This window comes from Lonchura striata, chromosome 13, assembly GCF_050655825.1.
Source record: "Lonchura striata isolate lonStrDom1 chromosome 13, ASM5065582v1, whole genome shotgun sequence".
NCBI lineage: Eukaryota > Metazoa > Chordata > Aves > Passeriformes > Estrildidae > Lonchura > Lonchura striata.
The window spans coordinates 11,627,981-11,642,853 of NC_140715.1; the positions used below are offsets into that span (position 1 = coordinate 11,627,981).

The 14,873-nt window shown below is 46.4% G+C and overlaps 1 protein-coding gene across 1 annotated transcript; it reads right to left on the bottom strand.

Moving 5' to 3' along the window:
- Positions 1-295: 295 nt before the first annotated feature.
- CXCL14 (C-X-C motif chemokine ligand 14) lies at positions 296-8,671 on the bottom strand. The gene is made up of 4 exons (XM_021549474.4): positions 8,459-8,671; positions 7,485-7,590; positions 2,971-3,081; positions 296-1,443 (listed from the first exon to the last, which is right to left on the bottom strand). The coding sequence occupies exons 1-4, from the start codon at positions 8,520-8,522 to the stop codon at positions 1,428-1,430; spliced, it is 297 nt and encodes a 98-aa protein (XP_021405149.1). The 5' UTR covers positions 8,523-8,671; the 3' UTR covers positions 296-1,427.
- Between the last annotated feature and the right edge of the window lie 6,202 nt (positions 8,672-14,873).

Below are 14,873 nucleotides of genomic sequence, written 5' to 3' on the forward strand. Positions count from 1 at the left end.
TGATTTATGTTTACTTAACACAACACTAACAGTGGTTAGAGGCAAATGGCATCGCCCTTCTTTATGTCACAGCATTCCTCAGTGTTTGGCTAAAGTCCAAATTCTAAAATGAGAAAGGAAAGTAAATTGTACTGGAATAATGTTTTCTAATTCCAGTGTCATCAAGATGTCCTGTCTCTAATCAGCTTCTCTGATCTACTTTTCTCCCCCCCACAAAAAACAATTCAGCTACCAAGCGATTGAAAGTGGCGGGAGTTCCCTGATGGCTTAAGGAAAATTACACACAATTGTAGTATTTATTTTTAAATATTTTTTTATTACTGTTTTTCATTTGTCTTAGAAAGAAATATGAAATCTGCATGCAACTTTCTAAATATTTCAAACATTTAAATAGCATATGATAATTTAGCAGTACAGTACATTATACAGCGAGATAATATAGGGAGACTTCCTATAGTGTATTTACAAATGAAAAGGTAGTTTTGTTATAATAAAAAGAGGAATGCACTGCTTAACATTGAAGTATTACATTCAAAATAATGACTATGATGTATTCTGACTAAAACATACATAGGTATTTATATGTTTGCCCTATCATATTTTTCATAAAAATGTACGTTTTAAAGGCTTTTCCTGTTGTTGCTACAAATCTAGGAAAACATACACAATAGTCCTGAAGCTTAAGATGTCTCAGTACTGAAGCCACAAACTTTCTTTAAGTGCTTCAGCTGGAAAAAAATACATATTTTCTTAGTAATAAAAATGAGTTAGAAATGCTTTCTAATGCATGGGAGGTTAAATGGAGATACAGGACGCTTCGCCTTGCAGCAAGACCTCAAGTCCATGAAAGAAGAGGTACACGAGTGATGCTCACGCTCACTTGACGAGGTGCTGAGGGACCTCACTTCTGCAGGTACAGCCACAGCATTTCAGTGGCATCTTCCCCAGCAAACTCGTCTTTGGTCCCTGCTCTGCCTGACTGAGTGGAGGCTGCAAACACGAGCAGCAGCCCCAGCCTGAAGCTTTGCCAGTGCCAGGGGTGAGGGTCCTGGCTGTACAACACCGTCACAAACAGTTCTGTGTGCCTAGTGAGCTTATAAAGCCCGATTGCAATCACAGTGAAGTATGAATGAATAATAATTAAAACCAAAAAAACTCCCAAAAGTACTTCTTTAAAATGAAAAGCATGTGTTTCCCTAACTTCAGTACGGAGCAGACGGGTATGAAATCAGAAGTGCAACAGATGCTTGTGAAATCTGGAAGCCTTTTGCATACGGCTATAAAATGTAAAAACTGACCCTTGGTAAAAAGTGCTTTATAATAATATAGAATTTGTGTCTTATGTCTGCGAGAGAGAAATAATCTTCTGTAGAGCTCAGTCCTATACCAGCCGAGGGAGTCCACTCCATTCCTTGTACCACTTTCTCTTATTCTTCATAAACCCTAAACAAAAGAAGAGCCGAGAGCAGGGTGTTTAAATTAGGAATTTGAAAACTCCATTTCAAATAACAATAATAAATAATAACAACACAAAAACAGTAAAACCCCAAAAACCAGACTTTTAGCCTGTGCCTGAGTAATTTGGAAAGGAAGTTATTGACTTCAGCAGTCACCAGATTGCTACTTGTATCCATAAATCATCTGGGAGGAGTGTTGCACTTTGACACTGTCACATCTTAGAGGCATGTGGGGAGTGACAAACTCCACCACGATAATCTGGGTAAATTACATGAAGAAATCCGCATCTACTAATTCTCTTTAAATGCTGGAAAATCCCTATCTGAGATACAAATGTCAAAGCTTATCATGAGCTGTATATAAACAATGTGTTCACAATATCTGTTTGCGATAATATTATTCTCTTTCATTTTTCTAGATTATTTCCTGACAGCACAACTTGATGGGCTTGTCTGTCTGTGTGTTTCCTGAGGGCACAAGCCTGGGGCTGGGCATCCTTCATCATTAATGATGGCCTTATGTAAAAAAAAAAAAAAAAAAAAAAAAAAAAAAAAAAAAGAAAAGAAACAGAAGAAGAGTGTAAATGTGTGGTTATGCAATAGCCAGGGCTTCCCCACGTGCTCTGTTTGTGAAGCAGATGCAGGGAGCTGGCAGGAATTTGGGGAGATGGCCAGGGGCTTGCTGTGCCCTGCCATGGCCTGGGCACCACCGGGGCCAATTGCTAGCACTCTTGGACCTGCAGGGAGAGGAGCCTGCTGCTCTCTGCCCTCACTTGAGCTCACTTCTGGGAGCAAATTCCTCACCAAATGGGGAGGATGAGGGTTTGCTGGACCTGTACTGGGCATGAAGGCTCTTTCTTGTCTGAGGCTGGAGGTATGGCAGGAGTTGGGCTGCTCCCCTTAATTACAGATGGGGACAGACATCACCACTGGCCATCAGGAATTCATGTCTCACTCTCTGCCTTCTGCCTATGACTTAGAAAATACCCCAACCCTCTTTACAAAGAAGAAGCTGTCAGATTTTTATCAGAAAATTATCATTTTTCTGGGAATGATGCGCTAGTTAAAATTGGCAAATACCTGCGTCATTAAGTATTGATGATGAGGTGGTGTGATTGAGGTGTGGGACTCTTTCCATCTCTCCTGACTGCTTTTCTCGTGACTGTGTGAAAGTAGTTTAGCTTTTCATCTTGGATTTTTACCCGTAGAAGGGAGGTGAGTGTATGTAAATAACTGAGAACGTCAGATGATGAATATTTTAACCAAAAATAATTACTATTTCTAGTCAGAACAGCCTAATGCCAAAATAGAAGCAAGAAGTGCGTGCGGCAGGAAATAATTAATAGCAAGAACACCCATTTAAATTTGTAATTTTGGTAACGAAATGCATCCACTGTGCTGGATGGAGCATTTGCCAGCGTGTGCATTTTCCCATTTTTTCTACCTCTGAATGCTGCTAGCTGCCTGATTTTTCTCCAAGATCCTCCCCCATTTTCAGCAAGCTGGGACTCACCTGCCTTTCTCCTTCCATACCCGGTACCACTTGAGCAGCCTCACGGTGTTCTGGCGCTTGGGGTTGAGGCAGTGCTGCTGCTCCCCCCTGACCCGCGTCCACAGTGTCACACTGCAAGGCAAGGGACAGGTCACAGGGATGTGACAATGCCCCCTGCTCCACCCCGTGCCAGGGGGCTCACCCAGCAGGGCAGGGCAAGGGTTTTCCAGCTCTGTGCTTTATGGCACAGAGATAAACTCAGATATTTTGAGTTTGCTGGGTAAGGTCAGAGCAGCTGCTCTCCCTCAGTGCAGGGCATTGAGGTTGTACCAGATGAAAACATTCCTGCTGGTTTTAATCAGTGGGTTTGCTCTGCCTAAGTGTTAGATATCATCTTCTGAGCCTAATTAATTTAATTAGGGCTCATTCGGGCAACCACAAGGACTTTGCTTGAGGAGACAGTTCCATTACACTCAACAATACTTCATCCAAGAGAAATGATCAGAACTGCTTCACTGATTATTTTAATATTGTTTTCCTTAATTCTGTAGTATTTTAAATGCTTGCACATGGCAGAGTATTTGTGTGCCCAACAGCCACTCTGAGCCTCAGCATCAGCGCTGGGGGCTTCAGCCTCTGATCCCCACCTGATCCTGCTCTCCTTGCCAGTTTGGGGTCCCCTTACTGTCAGGACCAAGAATGCTGGGAGACAAAACGTGGCAAAAGTCTTTTCATCATTTGAGGTTCCCTCCTGGAGGGCTCAGTGAGGCTGCCACAGCTGAGGTGACATGAGGGATCTGGAGCTGGGTCCCAACAGGACAGTTTTCCAGAAACATCAAGACCACCCCACTTTTGGGGCTCAAAATTGAGCAGTTTTCTGGTTTTCTTTTTATTTTGTGATTAAAAAAAAAACCCAGACAACATCCAAAAACCAACCCACAATGACAATTTGTATTCGAATTAATAATTTTCTGGAAATACCATCTGTAACAGGGAGAAACAGTCATTGGTTTAACTAAAACCCTATAGTGGAATTAATTTAATGCTGCCAGAGATGTGAATATAATGATGGCAGAAACCCAGAAATACCTGTGTATACTGGAGGGCTTACTCTATGGTTTGGTTCAGAAAGAAAGACAAAATGCCTTGCAGACTTTCCCATCTCACCCTCCTGGTACCTCACAAATTAATATGTGCTGCTTACATGAACTGAACTGAGTGGAATCAGATTCCAATTTCAAGTTTTACAAGATGTTCAAATAGGTTTTTCCATTCAATTAACCCTCCTCCCTGCTCCTCTTATCTGCTTCATCTCCAGCTAAGGTCACAAAATGTTAAGGTGTAATTTCCAGGTTGTTTTCTGGGAGGATGTGGAGTTTCCCCCAGTGCATGGGGAAGCAATGGAAGAGCTTTTAATGGCTGCAGGTATCAGAAAGGGAAGGCTCAATGCTAAAATCTATGGACTAGCTCTTTTCTAAGGGTGTCCTCAGCCAACTCCTCTGAGAGCAGTGTGTGCTTCGGAAGGGGAGTTCTCCTGTAGCTTTGAATGATGTGAGTTTTAAGGGATGTGAGGGCAGAGCAGGGTTTCTCCATGCAGCAGCCACCTCAGCTGTGCTGTCTGCCGTGGCTGATCCAGACCTTGACTTGCATTTCTCTCTTCTGACAGACAACAGAGGACATTTGCAGAAAGTGATGGACAAGCTGAATTGCAGGAGAGGAGCAGGAACACCTCTGAAAAGCTGCAAGCCCTACATTTGCACCAGAAGCAGTGAAGGACACTCTGGATTTACCCATCTGCAGTGTCAGCAGGAAGAGATCCATGGTTTGCCTCTCAGGAGAACTGGCTCTTTCCTCAGGCTGAGATGCATTGCTTTGACATCACACGTAGGTTTTCTGCTTTTGTTCTGGAGGATGGACAGCAGAAATGTTCCCAAGGCAGCCCCATGGTCCTCTGCCATTCTCAGAAGTCCCTGAAGGATGCAGGGTTTGGTGGCAGCATGTTTGGGCACCCTGAGATGACCTGGACCTGCTTTTGGGGATGCTGGTCTGACAAATGTAAGGGAATGTGCCTAAGAGGTGCTGTGGAGGCTTCTGCCTGAGTAAGCAGTTGCCTGGATGTGCTGCAAGAAGAGCTTGAGAGGTGGAGAAGGGATGAAGCACAAGAATTTACACCTCCAGTAAGATTCCTCCAGTGGGATTTGCCCCTTTTGCTGCCCAGGGCTTGGTGGCTTGAGCCTTCACCCTGGTGTCTGAGCATCCCTGTGCCAAAATTCTCCCCAGTATGTTCATGCCTCCAGGGCAGTGATAAACACCCCAAGTCAATCTGTGACCCCAGCACCCTGTGTCCCACACATCTCATCTGCAGGGATGGAGGGGCTGCACCTCTGCCTACAGATTCCCTGTCTCCATGGCCTCAGGGATCCTGGCTCTGGTCCTTTCATCCCAGGCTGGTGTGGGAACTGCCTGTACTGCCCCTGGAGAAAGGCACTGCTGTGAGCCATTTCCCACCAGCTCTCAGCCTGACATATCCCCACACTCTGGCATGGGGCAAAACATGGCTGGGGGTGTTTCAGAACATTTCAGGTAGAAGGAGTTAAACTCCCCTCCTGTTTTCTTCTGCTTCCCCTCATTCCAGGAAACAGATACTCACAATTACTGCTGTGTACCATGAATCTTGATAGGTTTTGACTAGACTGAGGAGTCAGTTTAACTGTCTCCTACCCTGTGGCACAGCTCTGCTGGGGGTTATGGCCAAAACCTCCCTAACTGCACTCCCCATACCCACTGTTTCTCATTCCAACATAATTTATATCATGTTTCTGCTATATGAGAGCTTTTAAAGAGGCAGAAGGGGACGCAGCTTTGACAACGCATTTTGGATGATCACTGCAGCAACAAAAACTCAGTTTCAGGAATTTGGTTCCTCTGTGCCGTGTCCAGAGACTCCCGGAGAAATTGGTTCCCAGAATATTAATTTCAGTGCTTTCAGTGCTGAGTTCAGGCTGCATCAGGGTAGCTGGAAAAGTGATGATGGCAGCGAGCTTGCCCTGCCTGCCCAACAGACACCCCCAGTGATGAGACAGTGATGGGACAGTTCTGTCCCAGCAGCTGCTGCAAACCCAGGACAACTTTCAGCCTTGAATAGTATTGCTCAACCTCTGCCCTGTCAGGCTGGAAAAGCAACTGCTCCTACATAGCTTTCTTGCTTTCTCAGATTTCTGATTGAAATTAAAATGTTGCATTAATGAGATTTATTTCATACCCCCTGGTCACCATCTGCTTTTGGGCAAATAACTGGAGTGGGATGCCAAGAGTTAGTGTCCCGCTATGACATCATTTTACTATTGAAGGGTCAAAGCAAACACAGTAAAGCTGTGAGGAGCTGATTCAGGCAGGGCTGCCCTGCAAGAACTTTTCTGTTCAGGTCACGATCAGCCGGTTTGGGCTTCAAAGGTGTGGGTGTGCCGCTCCCTGAGCTCAGCGCTGCTCACGGCGATGCTGCTCTGGCTCTGAGGAAGCCTAAGGAACCCTGAATCTCCGTTCCTCCTCCAGAGCCCTCTGCTGAGCCGGGTGAGCCAGCTCCATGTGGGCACTCGGTGGTGTGTCCCGTGGTTTTTGTGCCAGGGGGACGGTGCCCGGCCCGTGGGCACTGCAGGGTGCTGGAGGGGGTGTGCAGCCTGCAGGGATCCGTGGGGAAGCGACTGCCAAGGGTTCCATGGGGGAGCACAATGCTGGATCAAACACTCCTTAGTGTCCTGGGCTGTGGCTGACCTTGGGACACTTTTCCCCCTCTTACGTGGCTCGGTGCAGTTCTTTTGGACTATCTGCCCTTCTGGCTCTTGTCCAGCTGCATCATGAGCTGGGTGAATGGTGCTTTGTTGGGGGAATCTTATGATATCCAAAGAGGACAGGAAAAAAGCCAAACCCATCCATATTTAAAACGTAAAGAAACTCTCCATTTTTAGCCACTTATGTAAAAAATCCCTGTACCTGCCTCAGCTTGGTTACCCACTACATCAGTTTGAGATTTCACAGCAGCATTGGTCCTGACTTGCACGGACACTGCGAGGAAAGAATTTTATTACATGCTGAGTAACCCCAGCAGGTAAAGGAGATCCCTCTGGTACCATGCAGACTGGGGTAACTCTTCCTTTCAGAAACCACCACGGACCAAACTGTGCTCATGTTTATTCTGCATGCTCAGAATAACTTGAGTAAATAGTTCTGAGTGTTGTATCAGGCAGCTTGGAGTGGAATTTCCCCCTATTTTCACTTGAATTAGTGATAATCTTTTTACTGCTACCCATTTTGGAAAAACATATTTGATAAAAAAAATTGTGTCAAAAATGATACCTGGGATTTTGGTCAGAATTGCACTTTTAAAAAAATTTTAAATCTGATGCAGCAAATTGCTATGCCCAGAAATTAGCATGCCAGGGCATGAGGAAAACAAAGAACAAAGAAGGAACTTGCAGATAAGGTGAAGCAGTTCAGCTGACAGAGAAACAGAAAGTAATAAATGAAGGAAAACTTACATAATCATCTCTTCCACGCAAAATGGGTACCTCGGTTTTATTTCCAGCTTTCGTACATTAGAGAATCTTATTTTAGGACCTTTTCTTGAACATTTGCACTTCACGCCTACAAGAGAAAGCATTTTCTCATGCGCCTGCAAAGCTTCCTGCATACCAAGCGTCCTTCCCCTCCAGCCTGTGTGCATCCAGGAAAACTTCAATTTGCTCTTTCAAGCCTTGGTGGGAAAAGATGACTTTTTAAAATGTTGCTGATCTTAAAAAGAGATTTTTTTCCTTTGGTATATACCAGGAAAAGGCGGTGACTCTCTGGGAAATATGTTTTAAAGCGCTACATATGCTCTGGGACTTTGTAAATAGCAGATTTTTAAAAGTGCACCTGCTGTGATTAAATATAATTGTATTTAACAAAAGGAAATGAAAGAGTCAGAACTCGCTTTAAAGCGAGCAAGCAAGTGCATGTCTGGGCTACTTTCATTCACTTGTGTCTCACTTGGACTTTGTAGGACTTTGAGTAATTTCTCCTTGCATGGAAGCCGTGGTGCAGTCATAGCCAGACAAAAGCTGGGTATTTTTTAACTATCATTTTTGTGCACAGCAGAAAACGCAGACTGTGCCACCACCTCACACCCTGAAATAGAGAATAGAGCTCTGCTCTATTTGCCCTGAAAACCACCCTCAGTTTCAGAGGAGATGCTTGAGCTCTATTCCTGAATAACGAAGTACATGGCATGACCTGCCCCACTGTGAATTCTTTGCCTTGCACTGAAGGCACAAATGAAGACACAACTTCATCCCTTGTATTTTACCTCTCCTTCACCTTTACCTAATTTGCAGCTCCCTTACTCACAGACTCCGCACACCACACCTTTCCACCGTGCAAGGGATAGCTCTACCCAAACCAGGTCTATCAAGACACAAGCACAAATTACGGGAAAAGAGATTTAGATGGGAATAAGCAGAATAAACCGCTTTACCTTCCGCGCTGGCTAAGCACATCGCGATGCAGAGCAGGAGCAGAGCTGCTGTCAGGAGCTTCATTGTGAGCCAGCAGGTACCCAAGGAGACGCCGGGGGTGGATGTGTTTGTTGGCCTGGGGTCCGTGTCCCCGGTGCCGCCGTCCCGGGTGGGTCACAGGAGGGGCGCGGAGCGGCTCCCGGCGGAGCGGCTGCCGGCGCTGCCTGCGCTCTGCCGCCGCCGCGCCTTCTCCTCCTTTAAAGCGGCTCCCGCTGCCCTCGCTGCCGGCTCATTAATATGCACAGCAACTCCACGGCTCCCTCCGCTTCCTCAGCCCGGCGGGGAGGGGGGACCGGCACCCCGGGGGGAACGTCCCCCATCCCCGCCCCGAGCATCCCGCTGGGAGCGCAGCCGATGGGGCGGCTGCTTCTGCCCCTGCCCGGCTGGGAGCTTCCCCATCGGCGGAGGGCTGCTGGGGAGGGTGAAGTGTGTATTCGTGTGAATGGGGCTGTTAGCTGAAAACCATCCACTTGTGAGCGCTCCAGGGATGCCCGCGCTCGGCGGAAATTCCCATGCACCTTGGAAATAAGATTTGAAGAAGTCTCACCTGGGAAGGAGTGTCACCTTTTGCCACAGATTGACTTAAATGTTATTTCTTATAGCTTTAACAGGCTTCTAAATCTAAAGGAAAGTTCAGTGAATCAAATGGGGAAAAATATTCCTAAAAGCGTTGTTAGGTGGGTTTAGCATGTGGAAGGTTTCAGGAAATAAACTCGGTTTATCGTTGCTTTAATGAACATTCGAACGATATTCTGCTCCATGAAGAACAGGGTAGCAACACGCAGGAACTTCATGGATGTAAATAGATGTTCCTCCTGCCTTGAAGAGTCTGTTTCTGATTTCAGAAACAGCTAAAAGAGCATCTTCAAATCCAGATTGCAGATTTGTATCTAAATGAAACGGGTGGAGATCAGAGTGGGGTCTAATCCCCTTCACAGCAGCGTACTGCAGACGCCTCTGCGGGTCGGCGGCTCAGCCCAGCCCCGCTCCCGGCCGCGCTGCCCGCTCGCACAGCCCTCCCCGGGTCGGAACCGCAACCAGCCGCCCTGCCAGCCCCGGCAGCGCCCGGGAGGACTCGCCACGCACTCCCAGCTCCACTTGCATTTTAAGTTTCCCACATGGCTTCGTTCCTGCCGGCTCCCATTGGCAGCGGCCATCCCGCTGCGTTCCCGGCCGGGCTGCTGGCAGGCTGCGAGCACAGCCCTACCACACACAGGCTGCACGTTGTGCAGGCAGCTGCAGCGTCCTGGCCCCGGCTCCCGTGCGGGACGTGCCGACATGCCGGGAACAGCCCGCCCTTCCCTTCCCTTCCCTTCCCTTCCCTTCCCTTCCCTTCCCTTCCCTTCCCTTCCCTTCCCTTCCCTTCCCTTCCCTTCCCTTCCCTTCCCTTCCCTTCCCTTCCCTTCCCTTCCCTTCCCTTCCCTTCCCTTCCCTTCCCTTCCCTTCCCTTCCCTTCCCTTCCCTTCCCTTCCCTTCCCTTCCCTTCCCTTCCCTTCCCTTCCCTTCCCTTCCCTTCCCTTCCCTTCCCTTCCCTTCCCTGCCTGCCATGGGGGAGCACCGGGGGCTGCGGATTGGGGACAAGGCTGGGGGCACTGGCTGACGTGGCATGGAGCTTTTGGGGTGAAAAGCCTGGTTTGGGGTTGTGAGGCTGCTGCTGGTACGGTGGAGTGGAGGGGGAAGGTATGATACAGTTTCTGTTGTGCTTTTGGTATTTTTGCTGCACAACTCTAGCCCAGCGCCAGCGGCTCTCACTGTGCCCTGCTAGGAATGGTTTGTGGGCTGTGTTATTAAATGCCAACAGGACTCAAGAAAGAGGTTTGTTCCAGAACCTGGGATGAAAACAGGTAGTTGAGGTATGGAAGGTCTCAGTTCAAACCTTTCAAATAAATTCCCTATTTCTTACACAAAAAACAAACCCCAATACCCAAAAACCAAAAAAATAAAACAAAAGAAACAACCCACTAAAACTCACCCCCAAAACCCAAGGAGAGTACAAAAGGCTTTCAGAATACTCTCGGCCGGTGGTGAAGATGCTCATTGGGCACAGGGGAGAATTGGCTGAAAAGCACCCATATCCAGAGCTGTAATCCTTCCCTGCTGCATTTTAGGGTAATTCCCTCCTTGCAGCTTTCTCTGAACTGTGTACAGGAACAGCCTCAGGGAAAGTTGTGGTAAGGAAAAATCTTTTTCCCTCCCCCTCTGCTAATAAGAATTTGGGTGCAGCTTTAGCTGACGGCAATTTGAACTTTCCCCAAACTCGGGAACTCGTGTACAGGCTGGAGTAAAATTAAAGGAAATTCTCGTGCTTTCCACAAGTGAATCCCATCTTTTTGTATGACTCTTCTCATGCTGAAAGAGCCAAGTTTATTAAGTATGGAGTAAGGAAACTGCTGTTTTAGTTCCAGATTTCATGTAGAAATAATGTATTTGAGGTGTGTGCACACATATGGTGATTATCACTGTGTGCCTGAGTAGTTGTGTCTTTATGCCAAGCACTGTTTTTGACAGTAATTATTTTTGAGAGCTCAAAGGTGCCTCTTGCCTGGTGTGACAGATTTTGGTGGCCACGTACAGCTGCCTCTGACACCTGCTCTATCTTAAAATGACAATCACAGAAGAAGTTTTAGCAAATTATTTGAGTAAAAAGAAACAGATATAGAATTCACTAGAGTCCTGTCCCAAAAGAAACTCTGATAATTCCGATATATTTTCTTTATGCAATCATATGCTGAGTTGCTCAGCAAACACTGGGGTGCCTGGGGTATCTCCAGCAGATCTGCTAAGCCTCACAAATGTGTTTTGATGAGCAGCCAGTGCTCCACAGGCTGTGGAGGGCTGGCCAGGTGAGCTCAGGGCAAGCAGCTGAAGCATCCCTTTCAGACCTCACAAAGCCACCCAGCCACAGAGTAATTGATCAGGGCTTGGGTTTTGCCCCACACAAAGGAAGGGTTTCAGAGCAGACACAGTCACCAGGGTCCTGCTGTTGTCCTCAGCTCTGCAGATGGGACATGCTCAGAGAGCCGTGTGTCCCCAGGGAGCATCACTGTACCTGTGCACAGAGCGTGTCACCTGCTCCCTCTGGCTAATTGGAGAGGCATTGTTGCTGCTGAAAGGACTCTCATTTCACCTCATCCTCTGATCTTTTCAGGCCTCTGCCCCAGCATAAGGCTCTCTAGAAAACCAAGGCTGAAGCCTGGCTTGGCCTCTGAGGATGAGACCCACAGGCACCAGAGGTGATTTGCACCCTGGAAGGGTGATTTGTGAAATGGAGGGCATGGATGAGTGGTCGACTCTTCCTACATAAGAAAGAAGAGTTTTAGCAAAGGGACTACCATTTGAAGCAAAATCCTCACCATTTTTATCCACCTGGAAGAAGAAATCATACATTGTTGAGTGCAAAGTGTAGCTGAGCTGGAGCAAAATATTTGTGCTTGTAGACATGTGGACAATCCCCAAATGCACGCTGCCCTTTGAAGGGGGAGCTACTGGAATGGGGTAGTTCGCTCCCAAAATAAATAGTTGTGGTGGCAAAATGGGAGAGCTCCAGAAGAGCTGTTAAATCTGCTAGGGCAAGGGCATTTGTGTCTTTGTGCTCAAACAAGATTGGGTGGGGTCCATGCCCTGACCTGACCTTAGGTGAGGCTTTTCCTCCTGATGGGAGTGCACACAAGTTCTTAAACCAGCACACAGTGTCCTTTAGGTGCTCATCTGCATCCCAGGGACCAGGATGTACACCATTCCAGTCATCCCTATTGCTAGAAATGTTTCAGTGTTCAGCTGCCTTTGGTTATGCTGGTTATTTCAAGCTCAGGGCAATCTATGATTTGGATTAACTGTCCTTCCAAATATTGTAGTGTTTCATAGAGGGAAGATGAAGGTGCTCGTCATGGTGAGAAATCTTTGCAAAATGGCCATGAAACAGAAGCTACTTATTGCTGTTGAGGCAAATTGTGAATGGCTCATCTGAGTTTAATGTCTAAGAATATCCCTATCAGCTCGTCAAGGAGAAGATTAAACATTAGAACTGAAGTGGCAAAATCCCTGCATATCATGTCAGGAATTTGGAGGAGGAATTAAATGCTCACTAGAAATTTCAGCATTAAGGTAGAGGTGTACAGATGTAATGTGTATTGTATGCATTTTTTTTTTTTCTAGGTGCTGCACTTCCTTTTTTATTCCTTTTTGGTGTTGCAACCATCCTGTATGAGCCGTCAGCCCTTGCAACAGAGGAAGTATAAAACTCAATTCCAAGCTTGAAGTCGGGGTGAATTGCCTCAGGTTTTGGGAGGCTGTCGCAAGCCTGTTCCCAATGTGCTGAACTTAGTGGAGAATGTGTTGCAGCCTGTGGTCAAGCCCATGTTTTCACCTCTAGCTCTAAATGACATTTTTCTTTCCTCAATAGCCCTGAACAGTAGTTGTGTCATCATTGCATGTATTTATCTATCATAAGTTGAAAGGCAAAGTTTTGGATTTCATCTTTGGTCTCTGGAAACATGAAACATATTTCAGGGAAAACAGCTGTGTTCCCTTCTGTGGAGTTTCACAATTGATGAATTCTGCAAAATAAGGCTTGCATTGTTGTTGCAGTCACTGTGTTCTTTTGATATTTTATTTTTATTTTTATTTCCATAATGAGATTAAATTCTAGACACTACTTCTTCCCTTGGGAATAGTTTTAAGGCAGCTCTCTTCCTAAACCTAAATTATTCACCGAGGAGGATTTTTTTGCTGAAATGAGAACAAGGAGGTCAGATCTGGGACTGTTGTCATGGCTTGGAGCTCTTTGAAGCTCTTTGTCATGAATCATTAAAAAGGGCTGTAATAAAATGGCAAAAGGGAGAACTGGCTCTTTGTGTATGTGATTTGAGAGTCACCTCTAGATATGCACAAAAGGATTAATCCCAACTGTGACTTGTTACATTGAGAAAATAGTAAGTTGTGTTTGATTTCCTACTGACTCATTTCCTTGCATGTTACAACTTACCATTGGTTTTTATGTGCAAGCACAGCTTACACTTTACACAATTTTGTTAACAGGCATTTCATCTTGACTGGCTGTAGGTATTTATTTTGTGCTTAATCACACGAAATGGGTGGCTTTCTTTAGCGTCCACCTCGATGCTTGCTGTAATGTGGGGGGAATAGTGTGAAGGTAAGAAAGGCAATTTGTTTGATCTCAGTGACTCACATTCCTGATAGTGCTGACCAAAGCCTTGAGAAGTCTCCATGGTGTTGTACGGGATGAGAGATGGTTGGACAAGGACGGGCATGGCCCTGTCCTTGTTTGTGTGCTGTTCCTGTCCCAGTTGTTTTTTGATTCCTGAGTCAGACTGAGAACTGGGGTGAGGACATGGTGTTAGTGCCCAGGTGTGCAGTTAGAACATCACAGCACTGGAGAACACATCAGCAATTGGAAGGAAAACCCTTCTTTTTGCCCCAGGATTGGAAACACATTGTGCCATCCTGATTTGCTGATCACACCTCTGCGTGTGTGGTGTAATTTTGGGTCATCTGCAGGTTCCAGCTTTTCCAGTGAAAGGCTTTAGGGACAGAGTATGGTGTCACTGTATGTAATGAATTATAGACAGCCTCTCTGGGCTATTAATGCCACTTCTCTCAAAAGGAGTGGCTCTGCTGCCAAGCCATCCATTTTCAAAACCACAGGGAACATGGAAAACTGAACCACAAGGTTCAGTGTAAAACACCACAAGCTGTTTTATTTTTTCAAGACAATAGGACCAAATGAGATCAACACCTGAAAAGTTTTAATCCAGTGATCCAGTTTCTAACCCAGGTGAGCACTTGCTCAGGTGGGGAGTGGTGACAGCAAGAAACCCATTCTTGTCACTTCTCCTTTCTGCAACTTGCTAGAACTGGGTATAATTTCAAACGTTTCCAGGAATGGCAGGAAAAGGCTTCAGCACATCTGCTTCCAGCACTGGCTCCATGGGATGAGAGCCCCTCAGGAGAACAGTTGAGCAGGACCCTGCTGAAATGTCCACGTTGCAATGGTTTTAAGGGCCTTAATATAAGGAAACAGACTGTGGGGGGAGACCAGCACTGCTTGGTGTGTATGGGGCCATTTACCATGAGCTGCAATGGCAGGAGCAGAGCCTGTGTGCCCTGCTGGCACTCTGGGGGCAGCTGCAGTGCCTGGAGGGTGATGGCCACTGCAGTGGTGACAGCAGATCTGCTGGTAGGGCCGTGTTTGCAGCTCTTCAAGGCCTTCTAAAAACCCTGCAGTGAGGGTCTTTTCCCTTGTCTGTAAGGAGGGCTTTTGAAGCAAAAAGATGAAGACATAAAATGATTGATACATACAAAATTGCAGAGGCAGAGCCATGTATGGTGTCAGATCCAGCTTTCTGCTGCACCTCA